Source organism: Schistosoma haematobium, chromosome 2, assembly GCF_000699445.3.
Source record: "Schistosoma haematobium chromosome 2, whole genome shotgun sequence".
In the NCBI taxonomy this organism is placed as follows: Eukaryota; Metazoa; Platyhelminthes; class Trematoda; order Strigeidida; family Schistosomatidae; genus Schistosoma; species Schistosoma haematobium.
Genome location: NC_067197.1, coordinates 18,666,760 through 18,693,208, shown reverse-complemented (window position 1 = coordinate 18,693,208; position 26,449 = coordinate 18,666,760). Strand labels below are relative to the sequence as shown.

The 26,449-nt window shown below is 31.8% G+C and overlaps 2 protein-coding genes across 3 annotated transcripts in view; one reads left to right on the top strand and one right to left on the bottom strand.

Moving 5' to 3' along the window:
- The window catches only part of MS3_00006384 (uncharacterized protein), a 71,026-nt gene extending 66,377 nt beyond the window's left edge, over positions 1 to 4,649 (top strand). For both annotated transcript variants that reach the window (XM_051214521.1, XM_051214520.1), the window contains 3 exons: positions 344 to 447; positions 1,825 to 2,265; positions 4,003 to 4,649. In XM_051214521.1, the coding sequence (XP_051067709.1) occupies positions 344 to 447; positions 1,825 to 2,265; positions 4,003 to 4,371 (914 nt within the window). In that variant the 3' untranslated portion in view covers positions 4,372 to 4,649. The remainder of the gene's footprint in view (positions 1 to 343; positions 448 to 1,824; positions 2,266 to 4,002) is intronic.
- A 1,319-nt stretch (positions 4,650 to 5,968) lies between these two features.
- TTC18 (Cilia- and flagella-associated protein 70) overlaps positions 5,969 to 26,449 on the bottom strand; it is a gene marked incomplete at both ends in the record, with an annotated part of 48,187 nt that continues 27,706 nt past the window's right edge. The window contains 13 exons of the mRNA XM_035732281.2: positions 5,969 to 6,073; positions 9,042 to 9,191; positions 10,205 to 10,294; positions 13,454 to 13,972; positions 14,921 to 15,060; positions 15,897 to 16,085; positions 17,726 to 17,908; positions 19,351 to 19,466; positions 20,446 to 20,582; positions 20,854 to 21,039; positions 22,705 to 22,843; positions 22,901 to 22,966; positions 24,885 to 24,946. Of these exons, the coding sequence (XP_035588200.2) occupies positions 5,969 to 6,073; positions 9,042 to 9,191; positions 10,205 to 10,294; positions 13,454 to 13,972; positions 14,921 to 15,060; positions 15,897 to 16,085; positions 17,726 to 17,908; positions 19,351 to 19,466; positions 20,446 to 20,582; positions 20,854 to 21,039; positions 22,705 to 22,843; positions 22,901 to 22,966; positions 24,885 to 24,946 (2,082 nt within the window). The remainder of the gene's footprint in view (positions 6,074 to 9,041; positions 9,192 to 10,204; positions 10,295 to 13,453; positions 13,973 to 14,920; positions 15,061 to 15,896; positions 16,086 to 17,725; positions 17,909 to 19,350; positions 19,467 to 20,445; positions 20,583 to 20,853; positions 21,040 to 22,704; positions 22,844 to 22,900; positions 22,967 to 24,884; positions 24,947 to 26,449) is intronic.

The following is a 26,449-nucleotide window of genomic DNA, read 5'->3' as shown; positions in this document are numbered from 1 at the left end:
TCACTCTCTTTATCATGCTTTTAAATTTAGATAAGATTATGCACTAACATGTATAGCGATATTGTCAGTTCATAATGTTACCGTCTGTTAGTATAAGATATTCAAAGGGGTGTATACTGGGCTCAAACAGATGGTAAAAACCAATAACTGAAAACTGTTCGACGTTTTATTTTTAAGGACAGTTTTTAGGTTCCGTAGAAAAATAATCTGACCAAGTTGCCACGTTTACTTTTGGACCAATATACTATTATGCATACATCTGACGGTATATGAGTATATTTTCTACGTTAGTCATATATATGGCGATATAATTGAACTTTTTTTATTACTTGGTAATTCACAGATGAACGATTTGTAATTAAAGAACTGTCTTCAATTGAAATGAAAACATTTCATGAAATCTCTCAGGATTATTTCGATTATGTGATTACTGCAGCACTTGAACAAGTAAGATGCTACATATTTCATAGAATATATTTTATTAAATTTTATTTAATCACTTAATGTGTTGACTGTTTTATTTTCCATTAACTAATACTTCACATATAATGCAAAGTTTATATACGTACATAATATGTATTCGCGAAATATATATTTTAATTTTGACCTATTTAGTTATATTTGTACATTATTTAGTTAAAACGTTTAAAAATTAGAAGAAACACCAATCATAATTTACCGTTCTTGCCATTTTAAATATCTTTATTGGGATACGAATGAATTAAAACTTTGTCACATGAATCCTGCTAATGAGTCTCGAAATGGGACGAAACTTTGGCCCTAGATTTTGCTGTTGGCCATCACCCATCTCTGCTTACAACAGTTAGCTTGGTTTATCATATACAGCTCCATTCAGCCGATTTATAGCTACACCTCATGTTTATGAAGGGAGACGTGGTTACTTATACTATGCAGCGCTTTGGTTGTAATGGACAGAGTGGAAATCATACATTTAATCCGGTGTTTGAACTCAAAGTTGTTGCTGGTTACAGTTTCTATTATCGTATTCTATTTTGTTGTCATGAGGCTTTAGGTACAAAGATGAAGATAAATTATTTACTGTTTTGCCACTTTTTACTACCATCTACCATAGAATGATGCAACCGGTGATCGATATTCTATTACCATTAGATTGCATAGTCGATCGATATGTTATACACAGACCGAATTACCTTAAACTAGATTCACGATTCCAGACCAAAAATATCAAACCAGAGCATGGGTTAGACAATACTGTATTCAACACAATTACCAGTAGTCTGCGCTCAGTGGGTCCAAAGTAAAAATCAATAATAATAATAATAATAATAATAATAAGGAAATAATGTGCACAATAGACAGTAAACTGAGTGTTTGTTGGTCCACGCTTAGTGGCCAATCACATTTCCTTTCAATAGCCACACATCAGTTTTGTAAAGTTTGACTTATTTTACTGAACAGCGTTCGCGTGCCAGACCGAAGGTCCTGGATTTGAGTTTCGCGTGCGGAATCGTGGATGCGCACTGCCGATGAGTTACATACTACGACGAAACGGCCGTCCAGCGCTTCTAGGTTTTCAATGGTGGTATAACATTGATCGGTTCTTCATCTTAATTAAAACTCAACAATCTCCACAACCCTATACTAGTTACTGAACAGCATTCATTCTTACACTCGTTTCATCCACATCAACGTAAACGTTCATTTGTAGTGATTTTTTTACTTTAATAAATTGACTTTGTTTCACTAGTTCCTCACTTTATAACATATTTTATTGTGATTTATGTGACAATTATTTTAAAACTACCCAATTAATTATACTTGTTTTAAAAAATTCTTTTACAGCGTCTTTGTGTTTTATCAAGAATACTAGGCATTTTCCATGTTGGATTTAAAAATTCTACATCAGGTGAAGCCCATCGATTCGATGTACTTGTAATGGAAAATTTATATTATGGACGTACTCAACTGGCATATATTTATGACTTGAAAGGCTCACTACGTAAACGACTGGTAGATGAATCCTTCAATAATATCAACAATAATGGAGTTAATGCAAACTCTACTACTATGCCTACAGATCTAGCACAAACAACTGATGAAAGTACAACTAATTCCGGTATTGCATCGTACCACTCGTTTACATGCAATCAGTCAACAACAGTATCAGATAGTGGTCTAACTTCAGAGACAACTACAGTTAAACATAATGTACCTGTTCTTCTAGATCAGAATTTACTAAATGCTTCAATAGATAATCCGTTGTATTTAAGAGTTCATTCAAAGGTTAGTCTCTTTTATTAAACACCATTCATTAAACAAAAATGATCGAATATTTTTTAGTAGGAAAATACTATAATTTTTCAAAGCACTCGATACAGCGCTTTATTGTTTTAGTCCAAACTATATAATGTTGATTTATGTCATTCATCATAAAGTTTTTTTTCTTTTTGTCCATCTACTGAAACCCTCTATATGCAGACATCTTTGATTAAAACCAAAAATCACACGTTCTCTTTGTGGAAGTTTATCTGCGTTAGTTAACAGCATAATGTTTAAATAAATATCCCAGCTAAATAACCATAGCAACCTGTGAGTTCGAAGTTAAGTTATAAAAAGCCAGACAATCGGCACCCTCCCACATCTTAGAAGAATAATTTTCCTTGAGAGATCTTAAAATTTTTTTTACAACTATTGATACATTTCATAACTATACTCTTTGTATTTTTTATGCTAAGTGGAACACTATATGGATGCGAAATTAATTGAGGTCTTACATTTTTCTGACTGATGTATGAGGTAGTTCATGCTTTTTATGAGATATAATTTATTGTAACACATTCAATGCCTATCCTACTTTTCTTTCTGGGAACAAAAATCTACCTGCTCGATAAAAAGAGCGGTAGATATATACTCTGAGCTGTTTGAATTCAATCATGTATTGATTAGTTGGGGATAGTGTACGAGTTATCATGAACGTAGGTTCCACACTTTTTGACACTCATCAGCAAGGTGTTCCTGCAATCTTAACATAAATAATGCTATCTGCGGAATGCAATAAAATTGATTAACCTTTTTATATTAGTGAACAGTTTTCATTGACGATTGTTTGATTTTAACACTGCTCGAACCTTTTTACATTGTTTAATAAACCAGGCAATTTTTAGTTAATTGAAGACTGTTTGCCAATGACCTTGGTTTATTGACTTAATTTTAGACCATCGACGCTCCTATAGTCTTGAGCCTCGGACAATTATGAAGGTATTTAAAGTGGAAATTAGTTTAAGTATATAAAGTTATGTCTACAGTTCGATTATTAAAAGTCTGTGCAATTTAACCAAAATTTCGGTAAACTAGAAAGTATTTTGTGTACCTGTGGATTTTGTTTTAGAGGTATCAGAGATAATTATTTCCATCTCATTTCGTTTTTTTTTCTCATGTTTTCATTATCTCTGCTCTAAACGTAAACGTACAGAAAATTATCTAAGTACATTTCAGTGTACTTGGTTTTGACTGCTTTTCATACTTACCACCCACCTCCGTAAACTCAAGTAAATTGATTGGATTTGTAGCCTATACATTATTCTACATATATTATGCATTCCTGTTTATGAGTTTGCTCTTCTTTCTTACATCTCTCACTGCTTTTGTTATGAAAGTGGAACTTATGAACTTCGTTTCTCAGGTATCACTGTTATTGCTATCAGTTACGTAAGCTTTAGACTTTCCACGTTCGATTGCTATGAACTCTATGGTCAGCTGTAAACTAACACGGGTCCGTTATATACGCTTGTATTCCGTTTCTCCATTTAATAAATAATTTTTACTAACCAGGACATTTTTGCATTCATATACAAAAGTTTAGATTATTCTCATTTACTATTTATCTGATTTGCTCTGTTTAGCGTAGAAAGATAGTTTGGTATATCTGTTTAATAGCAGTAACACGTTTTAACTTGTTGTCGTGTGTGTACATTTAAAGATTTATTCCCTGGTTCTTTTATCTGTTTTCTTAATTTTCAGAATGCTCTTTCACATTGTCTAAATATGGATACTGCATTTTTAGCGAATCTATTTATTATGGATTATTCTCTATTAGTTGGTGTTGATACAACAACTAATCAACTTATTATTGGTCTAATTGATTATCTACGTAAATTTACACTAGATAAACGTTTAGAAATGATTATTAAACAAACAATAACTAGTGCACAAGGTCCAATGCCAACTATATTAACACCAGATTTATATCGTGAACGTTTTCTTTATCAATTGCATAGTTATTTTCCATTATTACCGGATCAATGGTATGATAGTTTAGCTGAACATACTGAAAATTGGCGTGTGTCATCAGTTCAACGTAAATCACTATCAGTGAATAAGACAAAGTGAATATTTAATTTTTTTTTCATATTTACACCAGAAACTGTGATTAGTAAATAATAAATGAATACCATACATGCATAAGATTAACTTACTCTTACTATTATTATTATGACTATTTAATCCCTATTTTCTATTTCCATGATTATAATCATATATTATCATTGAAGTAAACACAGTTGATAATGATTTCTTTGAATTGTAATTTCTTGTTTTATTTTTAGCATTTTTCATTCAGTTGACAATTTGTCTTTTATATTATAATCGTCTTATTTATTTTTTTGGAGAATACACTTTCAAAATTGAATACATTTTTTCTCGTTGTTACTGACTATGTTTGTGATTCGTCCCACTATTACTGCAAATGCAGAATATTTCTTTAGGACTGGTCTAAGTCAATGCTTTAACAAATTATAGGGAGTGAATTAGCTGAGTGCATCAGCCACTTCAATTATCTCTGAAGTTCTATCAACCGTGGTGGGTTGGTGTTTGACGAAATTGCAGGATGATTTCGCTTGACCTTTACCAACTTGTTTGTTAGGTAAATCATCAGTCGATGAATTAATGAATCTCTATCGACATTTGTTGTACCAGTGGAATCCTGGGCCTTTTATATAGTCATATAGCAGTTAGTGTATCAGAAACTAAATGATCTTCTTTTACATGAAGCATTTTCTCCAAAACTTAGATCTTCCCTCGATAGTATAGTGGTATTTACGCCTGTCATGCGGAAGGTCCGGGTCCGATTCCCGGTCGAAAAGTCGGTTTGTGCGACCGGGCAGTATCATAGCCCACACACAAATCAGGTGACTTGTGTGGCGCATATTTATTTGGTGCCCCTTTGTACCAATATTTATGTGTTCAAATAAATAAATAATCTGAACATTTTTTGGTACCACTTTCATACCTGACTTGAGTGTATTTACATCATTAAGGTTTATGTATGCATGTTTGCATATATTTGTTCACCTGTTCTTGTAATGCATAGTGCGTATGTCATTCATCAAGGAAATTTTCTCAACTTTTAAAAGAGCACATTGTTCAGTAAAATAAAACTCAGAACTACAAAATTTTCTGTTTTGGAATATGTGACTGACCATAACATCATAGCATCTCAAGCATTATCCTTTTTTTTTCACTAAAATTCAATTCTCATCACTATTATGATTACGTTACTACTCTTAAACGAATATCATTGTCGTTTTTGATAACTTCCATTTACCTACATCAAAATTCACACCATTATCTCTTATTTTGTAGTTGTGTCTTAGATCTTTCGTTTCGTACATCTACTTTGTTTTCAAGACATTAACGAACCATTTATTTATTTTGCATTATTATTATTAAATGCATTCTACACATTCAAATAATCATATATATCCTCATGGATAAGTAAAACCTGTTCATTAGATTAAATTATATCACATGGATAAAATCGTACAACCTTTAGAAAAGAAGCTGTCGAAATGTAAGTTTTCTCCAGTGAAACATAAATTATTTCTACACTTTTTCAATCAAATTGAAACAAAACTATTCATAAATAATGAATAAAGTCGTTTATTCAATATGAGACATTTATTGTTTTCTTTTTCCTCATAACCATTAATCATTGTGAATAAGACGTTACCCAGTAAGCAAGAGGATTGCCCCAACCAACTTCCATTTGAAGGGTGTGTATTTCATTCAACAATTCAGTATCATTTAATTTCATCTAAAATGAAAGTTTAATATTACTATTGAATTTTGGATCAGTGAAAATGTTTTCACAAGTGAATTGATAAAATCTACTGTTATTTTCTTTATTGCTTCACTTACGGTTAACATTAATTGCACGGCCATTTTTTTAAACTTTTTTTTCGAGTGAACTTTTTTTCCATCCCTTTAGAAAAATGTTCCCATCCGCATCTTCCAATAACCTTTATTCTGTTTCGTTCAATCAAATAGCTAGTTTTAAATTCGTTATAATCCGTCGTTTATTTCTTAAAGTTGATATAAAATGTCAGCACTTGACGACAGAGTGTATTTCCTTCCAGTTGTGGACGGTAGTAACGTGCAAAGCACAAGCTCTGTCGTTTCTCACGTCACAGAAACCGATAACCTATTCTTGAGCACATTGTATCTCGTAGCGTTCCAATCTCTTGAAGCGTTGAAGAGTGCCATTAGAACTTATGAAATGGCTAAGTACTACCATTATACCGTGAGAGATTCTCATTTCCATAGAGATCGGAAGCCGTATATTAAATTCGTATGTTGGAGAAATGGCCATGGAACACTTATCGGTTCCTCACAGTCGAGTAGACGAAGGAGGTAATTTGATTAGCGTTATTATAATTTTTCATAAAGGACTTCTGTGAACACTAAATGTCCTTCCTTCATCTTTTGTAAGTTACCAACGTCGATATGGATGCAACGTTATGCAATGACGAGGAAGAAATTGTTTCGATTAACTCACCAAATGTTTTAGCTATAAATGGGACATAGACATGTCAACTAAAACGATATTCAACTTGAATGTACTCATATGTTTACAGTGAAAATTCCCATTTTGAGATTTCGTAAGTAAAAAAGGAACGAATCGAGCGAAGAAATTTCTTTTCAATTAGTTTTTCATCATGGCGTGCAATTCAGCAAGTTCGTCATCGTACAACAGAGCACTGTCCGTCGTGGTTGAACAAAGTACAGGTAAGAGTGATTGAGTTCTATTCTCGCTCACTCGGTTGACACAGGTCATCAAGTTGAACTGAATAAAGCTTTTAACGTTATCTACCATACTTCATCAAACCTGCCATATGGTTTACTAGTGCGTCTTTTGCACATTGCTGAAGCCATCGCAATCCATGTTCACAAACCTAACCTTTGGATCCAAAAGACGTTTGTACAACCACTTTTGCTACCTTGGCCATCGGTATAGGGGCGTCTGTAACAGAACGTTGATAAACTGTTTTCGTACTTATTTCATTTTGTTTTTTGAACTCTGTATTTTGCTTATTCTCAACATTCATCTCTTGATTATTACATAACTACTATTCTACTGACTACTCATCAAAATATTCTGTTCCTTCTCTTTCCAATATATTATGTAACGTAGCAACTTCTTGATTTTCGAATAATTAATTTGATCGTTATTAATCCTTTCTTCCAATTACTGAATTTTAATTTATAATCGAAATGTCATTATGTAATTATTACGTAACGTATCCACTCGATGAGTATTATTTCATTATTGTAAATCATATATGTATTAGTTTAGAGCCATGATGAAAAACTAATGTCTGGCAATTCTACATGGGTCTAGACAAGATCTTTGGTCTTTTCACTGTAAAATATAATAATTATACAAGTAGTCACATTTATTTAACTTATGTGTGCACCATTGCACGATCTGTTGATTTGATTTGTTGAAGCTATTCGCTTGATGGGATCGAAAGATACTTTGTTTCAATTCGTTGATTTTGTTGGGATAATTCGTAATTCTACCAAAGATGTGCTTTGAACTTGGTTTCTGTAGAGACTTCGGATAATTTAAGGTATTCAAAGCAAAGCTCATCACTTCTCTCAATAAAAGGGGAGCCAACCAGTTGAGCGAATACAACTCCTGATGATTCATTTGAACAGTCAGTAATGTTTGAATGACCTTGTTGAAAAATCAAAATCAACTACTCAAACTGTCTCTCCCCTTAACATCCCAAATCGAGAAGTCAAGCGCAAACACGCAGGTACGATCACTAGGTATATCTACTCATTTTTAGCTGTTTCCTATCTCGATTGTGATGTTACATTCATTGCCATGTCTTTTATGCTACGAAAACCTTTACTTGGAGACCAACCGATTCTTAGAATGATGCGTATTGTTGTATCTTTAAGGCCAGCTAGTTATCACGTGATGTATTCGCCAATCGAAATAGGACTTATACAATTTTAGTACTGTGTCAAACCAATGACGTTCGACCGGCATGAGTAGCCTAGCGTCTTTATTGGGCCTTGTTTATCCTGGCCCTTCCACTTGAGACTAGAACGTCAATAACAGCACCCACTATACGAATCATTTATTTGAAACGTACTTGGTTTATATACTAGCCAAACGGACCGCACCACATAACTTAAGAACAATAAATCGTATAATAATAATCTATGGGTCAAAATGAAGCTTTTGATAAGAGGAATATAGATATACATAATCTAGTTACTGAACGGTTATACAATATATATATAATATTAGTCCATTAATAGTTCTCAGAAATTACCCGTAGTCTAACCATTAAGATATAAAATGTGTATGAAGGCAATATATTACTATCGAATAGATAGGGATTTCCTAGCACGAAGTTAGTTCTTTATCTAGCACCACTTCCGAAAAACGGCTACCAGCTTAAGTAGGTTTTTGTTTGACTAAGAATTTATAAAAATCATGGCTTGTTTCGCTTCAAGTAATTCATGTTGCAGATATTCTCAATCCGGATAGTCGAGAAGCATCCTTGCTTTTGTAATCATTGAAGCATCTTAATTACCTCAAACAGTTTGATTCATGAACGAAACAAAAGTTTCAAAATGCTAATAGAAATGACAGAACTCCAGACACCCCACAGCCCAATATATTTCAAATGTGTATGTCTGTGGCGAATGTTTGTTTAAATTGATAAGAGGATTAGAATGATGACAAATAAAATACAGTTACTAACTTTAATGCAATATTTAAAGGATTGTTCGGCTTCTGTACATCGATTTGTTTTTAAGCATATCATAGATAAATAAGCCCAAACTTCTGGATTTCTATTATTAATATAATTAGCCTCAGTGAGAGCTTCTTCGGCATTTTCTAGTTCCTCTAGCTTCATACGATATGAAAATGAGAAAAGAAAAAAGATCTAGCAATTAAAAATATAGAAAAGGAAATTAGTACTAATCTATTGAACATTGACATAGTATGACGAAATTACTAATTTTCTAGGTAATTCGCCTGAATTATAAAAGCTACTAAATCTTAACGTAATTAATGACGAGAAGATTGGAATGATTATTATCAATTTTATGTATACTTAAGAAACATAGACTTATCTACGAAGTCTGGAAAATAATTTAGTCATTCGTTAATTAAATGCAATTAAATGCTAGACAACTATTCCAAGCTTGGATTATTGGCCAAAACCTTTCATCCTTTATTGTGTTTATGCATGTGTCACTCGTTTACTAATTTCTTAATGGGTTTTTTAAGTTCTACAGCATTCATTTTTAACAATATTCATTTGTAACTTAGTGTGTAAAAGATATGTCGGTCGTGCGTGTAAAAGATACACTTCTTGCAAATAGCCTTATAACTATCCCAGCACTTAATGTCAAAGTAAGTTCCCAATTATTTAGGATATGATTGAGTTTCAAGATGTCTTATTGTTTATTGCAAATGAATTACTTTTCGTTTAGGGAAGAAATGTTAATATTATCATCTGAGAGTAAAACGTTAACTTATCATCATCTGTATTAATAACCGTTTAGAATTGTGTTCAGAGTTGTCAATTATATATAAAAGTATTGAAATGGATTTCAATGCTCCTAACTGCAAACATCTAACTATCAACCACCAGACTACGAATGAATAATGGTCGCTGGCTGCCGAAAAATTATTGTTATTACAATTCAAATTTATGTCGAGATTTGCGTGAAAGAGGACTATACATCAAGAGATATTCATTGATTGAACAATGTTTAAGTTCAAAATCAAATACAAACTTATAAATCCATACAAAGATAACATACATTCGCATTATATAAATATCTGCAAAATTCTGATAAAAGTAATTACCGCAATTAATCAGAAGTACGAAATGTTCATGGTTCATTGACTTACTCTATAACAAGCTTTACCAACACCTAGCCATGTAGCACAAGTTGGAGAGCTTTTACATGCACGTAAGTAAATATCTTTAGCTTCTTTATACTGAAATGGATTTTAAAAATAAAATAACACTATGAACGTAAATGAATGTTTATGTTATATCCGGTGAAGATTAAATAACAGGTAACTTCCGAGGACTATTCATGGACTAATATTCTATAAACATTCTTATTGTATAACTACTCAACAATTACACTATGTATATTTATATTCCTTTTATGATAAGCTTTATTTTGACCTATAATTTATTATTGTACGATTTACGGTTCTTAAGTTATGTTCAGTTTATTAACTACTGCCTCCCACATTCACAGCCACTTTTTGAGCTTATTTGTGTACAAGTATTATTTCCTATTTTATGGTACGTTGAGGTTTGTCTGATTGATATATAAACCAAGTATGTCTGAAATAAATGATCTGCTCTGATTCTGGTCTGATCTGCTCTGATTCGGAAGCTGGTATCTTGTTCTGGACTCAAGTGGAAGGGCTCGTAGGACATAGGACCAATAAGGACACTAAACTGCCCACACCGGTTGAACGTCATTGGTTGGCCTAGTGCGAAGATTCGTATAAGTCGTATTCGGATTGGTAGATAAGTCGTGTGATCGAAAAGTCAGACATCCAAGGTCATAACAATTGGCGACGGGGATTTTGGCAACAAAAAAAATAATAATACGACAAGTGGTGACTCAGATTTTGGAAATAAATTAGCTGTAATAATTGCCGGTGATTTTTGGAGTTAATATTATTATTGGCACAAAAAAAATGTCGATTTCTTTAGAACAGTTGCAGTTAATATTACAGCTACAGCACCAGCAGATGTTAGCCTTCCAACAACAACAGAACCAGCAGATGTTAGCCTTGCAACAACAACTATTTGAAACAGTTTTGGGCAGACTTTTCATTCAACCAGAAAATAAGGAATCTATTTATGTTGCAGATAATGGTGCAGCAATGGACAATTCAGAAGCATATCCTGTGGAGGATTCACATCCCCTTATACCTGAATCAGAACGTAATATTTGTAACGTATCCGGCTCACAGCAAGAAAATACTGTTCTAAATGCTCATGAAGTTGTGACAATACCAGGTGATCAAGAACCAGATCCTGTAGATGAAGCCCAGAGTCCAGAATTGAATGAAACGCTACTGGTTCTGTCTAGCTCTGAAAATAAACTCCAGCTCGAACAAAATTGTGATCCACGTGCTATTAGTCGAGAAAGCTGTGGGGACTCGTATTCAGAAAATAACTGGAGCAACACGATGAACCCAATTGTACCAGATGTTACTCGAAATCACCGGAAGACAGAAATTGATATTGAGTCGACTTATCCGATTTCTAATGACAATGTACCAAATATTGGTTCTCAGAATAATACATATAATTTTAATGAAACTTCTTATAACAATGAAGAAAATATGTCGGCTGTTTCAAATGATGGTCAAAAATCTAATTTAATTTTGTTAGGCGTTGACTTTCTTAATGACTCATTATCTACTAACGAGATTCATAATGAATTTGGAAGTAATGACCCCAAGTCGATGGTCGTTCATCATCATCTAGTTATTTTTAGTGGATTCTCCATTCAATACGAGAAACATGGTTTAATCAAAGTCCTATTAGTTGTAATTTGGAGACATAAGGACCCAACGTTATTTCGCGGAGGAGGAGGATGTTGGAGTATTTATAGTTACACATAATTTTTTCTAAAATCAGAATCTAAACTTGGAATCTTAAAAAAAAGGGGAGGTGTTATATCCGGTGAAGATTAAATAACAGGTAACTTCCGAGGACTATTCATGGACTAATATTCTATAAACATTCTTATTGTATAACTACTCAACAATTACACTATGTATATTTATATTCCTTTTATGATAAGCTTTATTTTGACCTATAATTTATTATTGTACGATTTACGGTTCTTAAGTTATGTTCAGTTTATTAACTACTGCCTCCCACATTCACAGCCACTTTTTGAGCTTATTTGTGTACAAGTATTATTTCCTATTTTATGGTACGTTGAGGTTTGTCTGATTGATATATAAACCAAGTATGTCTGAAATAAATGATCTGCTCTGATTCTGGTCTGATCTGCTCTGATTCGGAAGCTGGTATCTTGTTCTGGACTCAAGTGGAAGGGCTCGTAGGACATAGGACCAATAAGGACACTAAACTGCCCACACCGGTTGAACGTCATTGGTTGGCCTAGTGCGAAGATTCGTATAAGTCGTATTCGGATTGGTAGATAAGTCGTGTGATCGAAAAGTCAGACATCCAAGGTCATAACAGTTTACAAGTATTTTTAGATAGTTTTAATTTTGAACTGATCCCGGTTGCTGTTCACCTGTAAACCACAAAGTACGGAACTGCAGTTTAATAGTACTATTTAAACTTTTTAATTTATTTCGGTTATTTATTTACTCTAAAGAACTGGTCTACATTAAGTCACGAAACGTCATAAATACAATTTTCCTACTCATTGGGATATAACAAAATATATATGTATTATTTTTTTTCTAACTGTCTCTAAGCAATATTGATCATTAAGTTGGAGAATATTTAGGAAGAAAAATGAATTTATTTTATTCATTCCATCATTCGTTTTTCAGAAGGTACAAACAACAGCGTATGAGCACAGAAACTTCTTTGTAAGCATAATGAACGGGTTTCAAAAAATCATTGAGTTTCACAGACTGAAATCATGAGTCAATTGAAGCTAGACCACCATGGAAAACCTGGAAGCACTGGACGACCGTTTCATCCTAGTATGGGACTCCTCAGCAGCGCGCATTCACGATCCCGCACCCCGCGAGATTCGAACCCAGGACCTATCGGTCTCGCGCCAAGCACTTAACCAACTAGACCACTGATAATAATCATTGAATTATCAACTTTTTTCATGAGAAGAATAAGTAAAGCATTCGAATAGATACTTGAAAGTTTCCCTCTAGAAAAAAAGGTATATTTTACGTTTCCAGTCAACATTAGAATGTACAAAGAAAGTTGTTACAGGAAGAATTAAGGTGTGACTACATGATTATTACTTTTACGTCAGTTAGCGGTTATTTCACTGAAATAGATAAAAACAATAATTCAATCTTTCATGGTTGTATTAGAAAATAAAGTAATCCTATTTTAAAACGTATAATCTAAAGAATATTGTTAAATATTTATAAATTTTAACAATATGTACAAACCTTCAACTGTTGTAAATAAATTGAACCTAAACGTAACAATAAAATATGTTGATCTTTAGGTGGCCATGTTATTAAACATAAACAACGTTCATAACAAGAACGTGCTGCATTTAAATCTCCAGCAATATAACGTAAATGACCTAAACATGCCCAAGCTTCTACAGCTTCTGGATCAGCTTCAATAATTAAACTAGCATTGAATTCAGCTTCTGATAGATCTTGTTTAGATGAATTCATTGATAAACGTGCACAAAGTAAATGATATTCAGATACACGATGAAATAAAATATTTGTTGAAGAAATTCGATTAGTTATTGTAGATAAACCAGCAGTTGAAAAATTTGTTGGATTCTGATTATCACTAGATGATTGTGTTTGTATAGGTGTATGCGTATCAGTTTGTAATTGTAAATTAGGTACTGAATTCGATATTATTGTTTGAGGCTCATAAGTAATTGTTTGATATTCTAATTCTTTCTTCTGTGCTATTAATTCATGAGCCAGAGCCATAGATGCAAACTAAAATAAATATATTTAATTTTTTTTAAAACATTTTAATAAGAAAGCAATCTACTGAATAGATTTAAATGCTACTATTGTTTTATTTATATTTTCTAGGTAGAAAGTATAGGTCCCAATTATCTGAACCTTAAACTAGTAGAATTAATTCAACAGTAAACCTTGTAGTAAAGTACAATTAAAGGACTTCTTATGTAATGAACAGGGACAAGGTTTTTTTCACTCAATAGGTTTTGAAGTAAAATTCAATAGTGCTCTATGCGTAACGTGCATCAGATATGGTCAATAAGTATGGAAATATGAATAACCTGTTGCATTAAGGACAACCCTTTAACGAAGTGTATACTATTCAGTAAGAAATGTGAATATAATGGAATAATTAGTGTCTTGACTAGTATTACAAGCACATAAAATCATTTAACTCATGAAACACCCCCTGTAATGAAAGATATCTAAATGGTACTCAAACTATGACTGATAAAAGAATCAACATTAAATACGGAAACAAACTGGTCAGTATGTCAGCAATATCAGATTTCTTCATACATCGCTATTTAGATTTTACAGACCAAGGTTTAATATTTCATCCAACATTTACCTGGCATCTATTTTGTTTTGTAACAGTCACCTTTTGAACTGAAAGACATCTTGACTCTTTAAACCTTAAAATTGCTTTTATTTAACTTTTTATATTGTGCCTGACATTCTTTCCAATCCACTAAAATAAACTGATCGATATGCACAGATTATGACTGTTTTCACTACTGATTAAAAATAGGAACATCTTGAAGAAAACAACTTGAACTCCTTACATAAATTTTATAACTGAATTGAATTGAAATTTCAACTTAAAATCTTTTCTTAACCGTAGTGCAATGAAATATGTTTGAACTTACAAACATTATTGAGTTATTAAAGAAAACGAGTTGAACTGATCTAATAACCTACCGAATACATATTTTTATCCAAAAGAAATTCAGCTGTTCTAATAAATAAACTCATTCTTGATGGTTTCTCACAGACTGTTGATGGTATCAATGTTGATTCACATTGTATATCAGTTGAAATTTTTGTACCTGATTTTGGAGCTTTAAAAAGAAATAAAATCCTACACAGGATTTACTAAATTAAAATATAACTAAGAATATATATATATATTGCTTTGACACTAGATTATTGATATAATTAAGATTATTGTATTATGTTTTATTCATGATTAAAAGAATAATTTTTATTTCAATATCTAGTAGAAATGTGCATTTCTGAAGTGACAAAGTGGTTTAGAGGTAAAACGTTCACATACAAGACTTTTAATCCTGGCCTCCATCTACCATAGTGAATTCGTGAATCTGCACTATTGAAAAGTCCTATACTAGGACAAAAGAACTTTCTAGTGCTTCCTAATTTTCATTGGTTGTCTAACTAAGATCAATGAGTGATGTGTTTTATGAAAGTATCACAGTTAAATCTTATTTGTTAATTTATACAATGCAATGAATTTTCATACTGAGATCCAAAATATTTACAGTGCTTGACAGAATGTATTGCCGTCAATTAATCATTCTACTGTTAAAATGAAAACACGATGAGTTAATCTGTCGAATAATAATTTGATTATTTCAAAATTTATATTCCAACACTGATTTCTACTCTGAATTTTGTTGTATATGGACAACTTGTATTTGTGTTAATAAAATCACTGTTCGGCTTATAAATTTATTCACAATCGTTCACTGTAACTATGTATCACATGAACTAGTGTGACCATTCCATGATCCCCATCTATATCTATCTATCTATCTATCTATCTATCTATCTATCTATCTATCTATATATATATATATATATATATATATATATATATATATATATATATATATATATATATATATAATAAACAAGAAGTATGTATGAATACTCTTACCTTTAGAATAACGACTTTTTCTTGTTTTAACTTCATTTATTATATCAACATCATCTTTAATTGCATCACCAATTATAATAGATCGATTACTCTCTTTATCTAATTCACTTAAAGTTATTTTAAAATTATCTACACTTTCTTCTAATATTTCATCATTTGTTGATTCCTTGGATAATTTATTAATTCGCTCTTTAAGTTCAAAAATAAAACAATTTTTTACTGATAAATTGACATTCTCTTATGGGTTTACATTAGTAAAGTATAAATAGTTTATATGTTTATCGTATTTATGATAGTCGCTACATGATTATATATATAATAAAGTAGTTGATTTTTATTATTTCCCGATAATGTGAATAATTTAAGGCTTTTGATTTAAGTAATCTGATGAACAATGAATTAACTGGTGTTCTTTAATTCATATTATTTCTTTGTTTCAACACATAAACATTGGTACAAGGAGGCACCAACTATATATGCGCCACTTAATTCATTCGATTTGTGTGAGGGCTGTGATACTGCCCTGTTGCCCAAACCGAAGCAGGTGGTTTTCTTAGGGGGTCACACCTGGAGCCTTCAACCTAAAGGTCTGATCCACAAGGCAGTGGAGCAACGTCAGGAGATGCAGTCCCATGGTAGCCGGTGACCAACGATTGGTTCATACGCCATTTGCTCCTTCAGGGAACTGGAGCCCATGGCCACCATTGGTTTGAAATCAGGGTTTTCTAACTCCCCTAGGTGAACTCTCCGTATCCACCAATCCGGTTAAAGCGCTTGACATTCGCTTTCCGTCCTATCAATTTCTGAAGCAACACCCCTGTTGCGAGAAGGCAATGAGTAGCACTTGCCTGGCAGTGGTTGTATACGCGTGACCATGTTAGAGCATTTTTAGAGGGAGAGCTGACTCTCCCCACTCTCGGCTGTACCAGGGCATTTGGAAGCAATTAATATTATACAATACTGTAATTGACTGTTTTACCAAATAAAATAAAAGTTTATGTGAAGAATATATGGATTTCCCCTTTCAGATGTTTTGTTAGTCTATTTGTCAATGGTATGAATTTCAAAGTTTGTTCGTTGTTTTTTTTCCTCTAAAATTTCAATACTTACTATTTAAAGACAATGATGAAATCGAAATAATCAAGGATATTTTAATTATAAGTGTTCAATTCATTAATTTAGATTTGATTCCATATACCGATGTCTCTTACAAAACATTCATTTTGTTCTGAATAAATTCTCAGCTAGTTTATTAGTATGACAGTACACTACTAAATATGGTGAAATAGTGATTTTGAAAATTTCGTTTTCACCTTCTATGAGTTAAAAACAGAAATCCACGAAGATAGTTCAATTAGAAATGCATCAATTTCGAAAAGAAAAGTACTAATAGTCTTTTCAACACAATGATTTCTATTCATACAGCTGAAAATTGTGAAAGCAAGTAAAGATTTTAGAAATTCACCTGAGCTATTTACTACACTATTGTATGTAAAACACAGTGAGCATAGACTCAAGTCACTTTAGCTAAGAGCTACACTACTGCAAAATAGATCGAATCCAATCAGGATTAGGATGTGGACGAATAGGATATTGGTTATTGCTTCTTAAGAAAGATGTAACTGTCTCAATCTTGATGTCAATAGCGAGCTCAGTAGTTCCATGTCAATATCATGGACTGTGATATGGGGTCGACTACCATTAGTAGCACCAGTTATATAAAGATTTCAGGCATACCTTATTGATGAGCTCATACCGGAATGAAATTTTTTTAAAGGATTTCTACTTCCAATCATTTCATCCTACCAAAAATAAAATTGTGACCTTACCATCGTTCTGTGAGCCGTCAGATAAAATATTTGATGATTGACGTTGATTTATTAATAAATTATCATTTGATTCACTTTTTGGCGAGCTAACAATTTCTTGTTCATCACCTTCATCTAATCTTCTTGCTTCGTTTAAAGCCATATCTACACCAATATCGTTGGATATCGTTTCATAAAATAAACCTAATTAGTAAATGAAAAACTCTATTTTATTTTGTTACGCTTATTAGTTGTTGAAATTCATTGTTTATTCTGGTTAATAAAAAAATGCACTTAGTACCTAAAACATTGATGTGAGAAGGGTTTTTTGAAAATTATTGCAGTCAATTGCTGCAATAATGTGAAAAAAATGTTGGGAAGCAACTTTTCACTGAGGCTTTAGTTATATATATAAAATCCCTCCATCTTTAAGTAATCCTAATATTCCGTTTTATAGGAAAAAACTTTTGGATAATGCTGAAGATAATTCTAGTAATAGAAACATTTTTATTAAATCAATTGTCAGTGTGCGTTTTGTGTAGTTCAACAAGGCCTGTTGTGAGATGGTAGCTCACTGAAGGCAATGGTGGACGGCGGTGCACTATCACGGATTGGTTGAAGTTAGACATCAACACCGTTGGAAGCCAGCTCAGTGGTTTAGAGATCAAGTGTTCTCCTGCGAGACCGATAGATCCTAGGTGCGAATTCCGTGAGCGGGATCGTGGATGAGCACTGTTGTGGAGTCCTATACTAGGACGAAACGGCCGTCCAGTGCTTCTAGTTTTTCCATGGTGGTCTAGCTTTAATTGACTCATGAATTCAACTATAAAATCAACTGTCCTGATGTGGATGATTAAAACAATAAATACTTCAGATTTCGTTGTACATTATTTAATTAGCTCCTCAAGAATCCTTTTTAATCTCTGAAAGTTTCTCAAAATCATCAACAAGCTGATAACTTTATGTCACGTTTTTGTATCAACTTAGTTATGACCAGCTCATTATTTCTGCTATTAATTTGTTAAATAAATTAGCAAGCTTAATCATATTAGGTTCCTGAAAAAAATTGGATTCGCTTTGAATGTAGAATGGTCCTGTTTTCTCGATCATATTAACAAGTAAATAGAATATGACACAATCATTAAAGTATTGTTCATAATAAACAGATGAAAAACATTGATATTCGGGAGTTAGCAATCCATAACATCATTGTGAATGCGAAATAGATTCAACTGATAAACATTTGAATAATTAACATTATTATCTAAAATATAAAGCAAAATTACTTCAAAACAATTTAGTAACATATTTTGCATGTCTTCTATTCTCATTTTAAAAATTCACCTAGCCTTGACTGTTTCATGCTTGAACTTTACCTGAATAATTAAAAGATGATATTTTGACTAACAGAATTTGAATCTTTAAGTAAAGAGATCAACCAAGGTTGTATTTATGAAATGTGTTACAATCTTTAGGACTATTTTTCTGAATATGAAGCATAATAGGCAGACTAAAGTCCGATCCACAGTCTATCTATAATTAACTAAGAAAGAAATACAAACGTCACTGTCTAAACTATGTATGTATTAACGAACTATTGACTAATTATGCACAGAATCGATATACATTTACTCTTATAGGCTTACCAAGTATGATCCATAGAACAGGATTTTTAGGATCGTGAGACACTGCAGCTTCTAAAAAGTCAGTAGCTTCTTCATTAAAATTTTGCATGGCGGATACAAGACCAAATAAAACTAATCTGTTAAGGTGAAGTAAAATAGATTAAATGGAGTTGCTTTTAGTTCAAGATCATTATTTGTTTATGAATAATTGTATTCTAAACAAAACTCGATATTTCATCCTTCATTTAAGAGTACATCTTATTAAAATGAAATTTATACATTGAAAGTTATGCATGTTGAATAACTTAATGTTATCAAAGGTGTAGAAATGAACTATGGTGAAATATAACTATAAGTGAGGTCCATTTCTATTTAAAAGTGTTTAGAAATGCTGAAATGGAGATTAGAATAAAGCACATTACTTATATTCAAAACAACCGAATGTATGATATCCATCTGTGTTGCAGTACATAAATTATTTGGAAATGAGACTTATGATCATAGTAACTTCCAACAAAACTTTTTAAGTAAGCGATTTGAACCCACTTTGTAGTCATGGTTTTTAAATTTTTAAGGTTGTAAGGAGCTGATATAAACAGAAAGCAACAACATAAATTCATTCTATTCTCACTTACTATCTGTGTTTATTCACTAAGTAAACACGTGTTTTTAGACCTTAGGATAAGATATAATTTGATGACAACAACATTTGTAGTACAAGTGAACACTCTGATATTATAAGCGTAATAGTCTTTCCCTTTGACTATTAAATTTGAACCTAATGTATTCATCACAGATCACTTCAGAAAAGTTAAAATAAACTGACCGTTTTACATCTGTTCATAGTTTTATATTTACTTAACCAAACTAATTATACTACTCCTGAATGTCGTTCAGTCAGTAATAAAATATATGAAAATTGAGGAAACTTCTCTATGAATAGCCTAACCTGTTTTATAAAACTTAATAGAACATTGCACAATAGAGAAGGGCAAATGTTAGAACACTTTTAAATAGCCTACGGAGACATATCATCCTTAAGTAATTTATATAAATGGAGAATAATGAAATTTTATGATTCAGTAAAATAAGTAAAAATGGCTTAAATTAACTTGCCCAGTGCTTTGTTTAGGATCTATGATTAAAGAACGGTGGAAACATGTTGCAGCTTGTTCTAAGTCATTTCGTCCCAAATAATAAACACCGAAGTCGAGCCAATAGGCTGATGAACTAGGATTTCTTGCAATTCTTTCCTAAACGAAGTAAAATAATTATATTAGGGGATATCTATTTAACGGACAAGAGTACCCCATAAGTCGACAAAAGATTTCTGTGTAAAAGTGGTTAGTACAAGTAACCATTTGTTAATCTTACTTATGAATTAGTAAAGTCTATATGCTTTGTCATCATCAGTATCACGCAAAGACTTCTAAAAAGTATAAATAAACTTATTTGAAAATGTCAGAGACAAAAAGGCTAAATCAGTAATACGAATAATTGTGCCAACGTAATTTACCAACTTACTCGATAATATTTAACTGCCCAGTCATACATCTGATTTTGTTCAGCCTCACGAGCATAGCGTAATAAAGTTTCTGGATCAAAGAAATTCAGTTCTGGAATCTTCGTAAAATCTCTTGTACAAAATACTTTCTTTAAACCAATGTGCATTTCGTCCACAAGATAGACAAAGAGATCTCTCAGAAAAAGCTTAAATTATAAAAGGGAGTGAAAAGCCGTAAGCATTGGTAATTAGACTGTAGATTAAAAGTATTATTTTTTTCCTCAAAACCGTTAATCCCTTCCAAAAATTCAGACGGTATAACTAAAAGATGGAGTCAATGTGATGATATGAATAAACCATCCAATCGATTGTACTGAAAAATATAGATAATTAGCTTCAGAACAAGTTACCATTAGTAACGATAAATGCAGGGAGTAGAAAACATTTTGCTTACGTTACCTTCAGAACATGCGTACCCAACTATGAAACTTTTTTTCTAATTATCATGGTTATTATACTTAGATCAATCGTAGCTGAACAATGAAAGTTGTCGACGACTCCAACGCCCAATATTTGTTCCGTATAGCTATACTGTCTGCATTATTATTCTGGATAATTAAAATATAAGTTTGGTTAGTCAGATGATCATGGAACTCTATATAACCTGTTTAATATGATAAATAATTATTTTATTTTTGATTTAGTACAAGTAAATACAGAATACTATCATTTTCCTTTCAATGAAGTTTAGGGTTATCAGTATTTGTAAATTATTAAAGAAATCTCGATTATATACATCTACATCAATTAGTGTGTTATTTTATTCAACCAATCCAGAAAGAAAGTAAAAGTAATTCCAAGTGCATGGCTATAAAAGTAAAAGAACCTGGAATCAACAATCATGATTATAGGAAGAGATAATGATATGTCCAGACAAAATTATCTGTGTTTGATTAAGAAGTACAGACAGATATATCTGATATATCACACATGAGTAATTACTTATATTCCCATATTACCTACTTCTGCCCTTGTACTTTTGCATCAATAAACTTTTGTTTCGGTTTACATCTGATTCTCTATTGAATAGTCGGATTATTTTGTACGAGTGTATCAGAGTTACACCATATTCCCTTCTTTCATATTATTACAAAAAATAATGGATAATTGTGGAATATTCAACTGAATTAAAAGTACTCTCTTTATTCACAATACGATATGTATCTTCATCTATATAAATTTATCTAATCAATTTTTAAAAAAATCCAATTCAGATAAGAAAATGTGAAAAGATCTTGATACTGACATTTTCGAAACTCAAACACCAGGACTTGTTTACAGTTATCAAGAGTATCGACATAGAATTAAAATACTAAAGAACGATACCAACATCGAATAATCACAAGTTCACAGATCAATTTCACAAATTAATATAAAAAAATCTAAATAACGGAATGATCAAACTATCCAATCATTATATTAATACTTATGAAACAGATTAATAACATCGCTTTTAGAAAAATTACTTTCAATTTTATTACCTATGAGTTAATCATCTTATGATAAATAATTCGCTTTTAAATTAAACAACTATATAAACATAGTTAAGATGATGAGTCAATTGAAGCTAGACCACCATGGAAAACCTGGAAGCACTGGACAGCCGTTTCGTTCTATTGTGGGACTCCTCAGCAGTGCGCATCCACGACCCCACCTCGCGGGACGAAACGGCCGTCCAGTGCTCCCATGTTTTCCATGGTGGTCTAGCTTTAATTGACTCATCATCTTAACTGGTGAGATTACTACAATCTCCATAAAACCCTTTCTAATACTAATATAAACATAATTGAATAATTAAACTAACTACTCACCTGTAATTGTTCTTGATCAGTAAATGGTTTAGTACGAAAGAATTTTTCTCTAACTATTTTAATTACAGCAAATTTTAAACGTTCTTTAAATGCGAAATATTTCCCAGATGTATTCAGTGAATAATATAGTTCATGTTTCCTGAATTAAAAAATTTTGTTTGTTGTTGTTTAAATGAATGAATTAATTAAATCTTACATTTGTTCAGCGCATTCATGATCTACTGGTAATTGATCTGTTTGTATAAGATTAGAAAACATAACTCTACAAAATGAAGAAGAAAAAATATTGAACAATGAATTTATATTATAAAGATAAGTGTGTCAGAGATAATGAATGATACCTATTAGAAATTTATAATTCAATAAGACCATAATTGTTGTTGTATTTAACTTCAAATGGAAACCTTGTTCTATCTATTTCGCTGTAAGCAACCTAGTAGTATCAATTGCCTATACAATAAATGCATGAAACGTAAACAAACAAAAATAGATTGCATTACTTATTATTGTTATCTCTCGTCAGTCAGTCTTGAGTGCTGTTAGAGGTATGAGGGCGGCTATCACTTCCCGGTTGCCCACACCGTGGAAGGGTTCTTCTGGAGGTACCTGAAAAGGAAATCGGATTAGAAGTGGTCTTAGTGACCTGGGAGCGTGACCGCAGTGCCCAAGGGACAACTGCTTGAGGTCGGTCACACACGACCTTTTTATGGGAAATTTTTATGTTAGCTCCGTACTTGTTGAGACCTTACCGCCGGAGACGGATATCCCTGGGATAAGGCGAGGTGTGCATTTTTAGGGTCGACCTTTTCTAACCCCACCCCTCCTTGTGGGAAGGCAGCATTGCAGTCATGCTGGTTGTCTGAAGGAAACACCTTACTGCTGTCACACCTCTGTACAGTCAGCAGTACGACTTCGCCTTCGGACCTTGGGTTTGTTGCATTTAGTCTCGTAAAGTTTTAAGAAACGGGTTCTATATTAAGAATTAGAAAATATTTTAATTAATATAAATCTACCAAGTAAATGATTTAAATTCTGCTATAATTCATTATCAGCTTTATAAGTGTTTACGTATCCTGTTTGCAATTTATAATATACATGATCAGTAGCTTCGTTCTAAACGCTTGATTTAAAATAAATAAAATCTTATGTCTTTTTGAAAAAGCACACATAATTCATCATTATTACATGTCAGTTTGTATAAGCCTGATCATATTTATAAGCTGGATTGAATTCTATATTTATTTACAGAATACTTGATTCTCAGCATAAAATGAAATTTAATACCGAGTGATGAATATACTAACACAACATCTGTAATAGAAAATCTGTTAATTACTAGACATACTTATAATTAGACTGAGTTAATAATAATCAAACTTGATAAAAACTACACATGGTCAATTTTACTGTGAAACTTGCTTGAATAATCTATTAAATGTTACTATGCATTATCAACGATGTATAATTTCACACGAACAACATTTTCTGTAATTTATCAGATATTAGGCTTTGTTGGATACAATTTATGAGCAGTCATTCCTGTTCCAAAAAAATTTCAGCTACAGTTTCTAGGTTTACTTATTTCTATTCTAGTCAAACTGAAGTATGACATTTAATTATCAAGTTCTCTGGTAAAATTCAATCGAATCGACATCAAATGAATTAGTATAAATGCTATACATTAACTCCAAGTTATCTATATTAATTGTCATAAAATGGGAAATGATAATCAATAAAGTAAGATTTATCTACAATACTTCATTAATTATTCCTTAGAAATAGTTTCTGCTGAAATCCAACTAACAGACCAAAATATCTTTGTTTCGCTCAATCAAGGGTTTAGAAGTTATGTGACACTGAAGGTCATGTGTTCGAGTACTACGCACCGCTACGGAGTCCCATACTATAATCAAATGGCCATCCAGTGCTTCCAGATTCTCAGTGATTGTCGAACTTAGATAAGTTCATGATTTCAATAAAAGTTTCCAGTTTCATGATGATAAGGTGTATGTATCAATTATTTATATAACCCAAAAGAATTTCTATTTATAACATTTCCCTCAACAGTGGCTTTTAAATTACATGTTAGGTTGATTATCTTCACGTTGACAAACATGTAAATGAGTTCGTATAAGTGATTAATGAAATAATACAATAAAAATGAATATGTATTCTTTTACTTGAACTCCATTAACAAATAATTAGCAACTTCTGCTATTTGCTTGTGATATTCCTTAACCGCCTATAATAATGAACAAATTAGGGTATAATTATGTTTATTAAATTCAACAGGTCAACAAATTATTATGCACAACATAATTAACATTATAGATAATTTACAATTCTTAACAAGCGAAATCCTCCTTCTAAGAGAACCCAACAGTTTACACAATATTTCGGATTTCTTATCAAGGTATTCAGACTGACAATAAATCATCAGTTCGGCATGGCTATTTCAGTAACTTATTAAATAAGTATTTCTTAATGAAATGGTTATGTAAATTGAAAACTGTTGAATTTGTAAATTCTATTTTTAGTGTTAACAATTAGTTCGTGATTACTTACTTTTCAGCCAAATCAGAATGAAATGAACAGGAAAACCACACTTTATTGAAATAAGGCTTATTTATTATGAATATTAGGTTCAAGATAAATAAGCTCAATCAAGAGTGTAAACTGTCTTCGTGTTTCTAGCAATTACTATCGTAATTTTCATACATAGAATACTCTTTCAAAGCTATGAGAAGTGAACAATATTTCGTTTGTAGTTCATCCAGCCAAGTGAACAACCAATTTCTATTTACACCATTCATTTCGATCAGTGAAGTCAAACTATACTGCTAACCATAAGTGATGCTAAAACTAAACTTGAGGTTTTCAAGTCACATTTTAGCTAGTGAACCGACAACTTGAATAAAACAAAAATACTTCACTAGTAAAGTTATAAATCTTAATTGATGATTGAGGTTTTTCAAATTATATACTTTCCCAATGCATATTATCCGTCTAGCCGTCTCCATATTAGTGATATTCCAGTAAAACAAATACTCATTTAAAACATGTTGCGCAATAGTAGCTTTATCGACAATTACTTATTCACTTCACTGTCTTTAACAATAATCTACCTGGAAAATCGATCAAATAAAGTAATAAACAACTTGTAGTTATTAATTGTGACCAATTATGACTTTTGTACACCAATGAAACTAGATCATTCAGTAAATTGTTTAAAGTTTAATTTAAACAAAGGGACAAAGTCATTAATTTACATGTTGTATTCAACTTACAAAAGAAGTACATAAGTAGTTACAATGACTTCGCTTACCCTTTATGTTATTCTCATACTGTCATGATTAAAAAGATACTTTGACTGATTTTAAGAGTTCTAAGCACTACTATAAATGTATATATATCAAACAATAAACTAAAATTTGTCTGGTCATTATTAGATCACTAATTTTAAGATGATTTCAAAGTAACCGTCAAATTATATGACAATTCAATAAAATTAATGTGTCTATTGAAAACTTAAACCGCTACACAAGGTTAGTGTTGAATACTTTGTTTATTTTTTTTAGCTTGAATCATTCGGAGACTTAAATAGAATAATCTTTTTGATTGATGTTTTCGGACTATTTAGATGTGATTTGATTCAATCATTAGTATATTTCATTGATTGGTATCATTTGTTTACTATCATTTATTTATCGGTTTTGTTTTAACCTCTGTATTTTTAAGCTTTTGT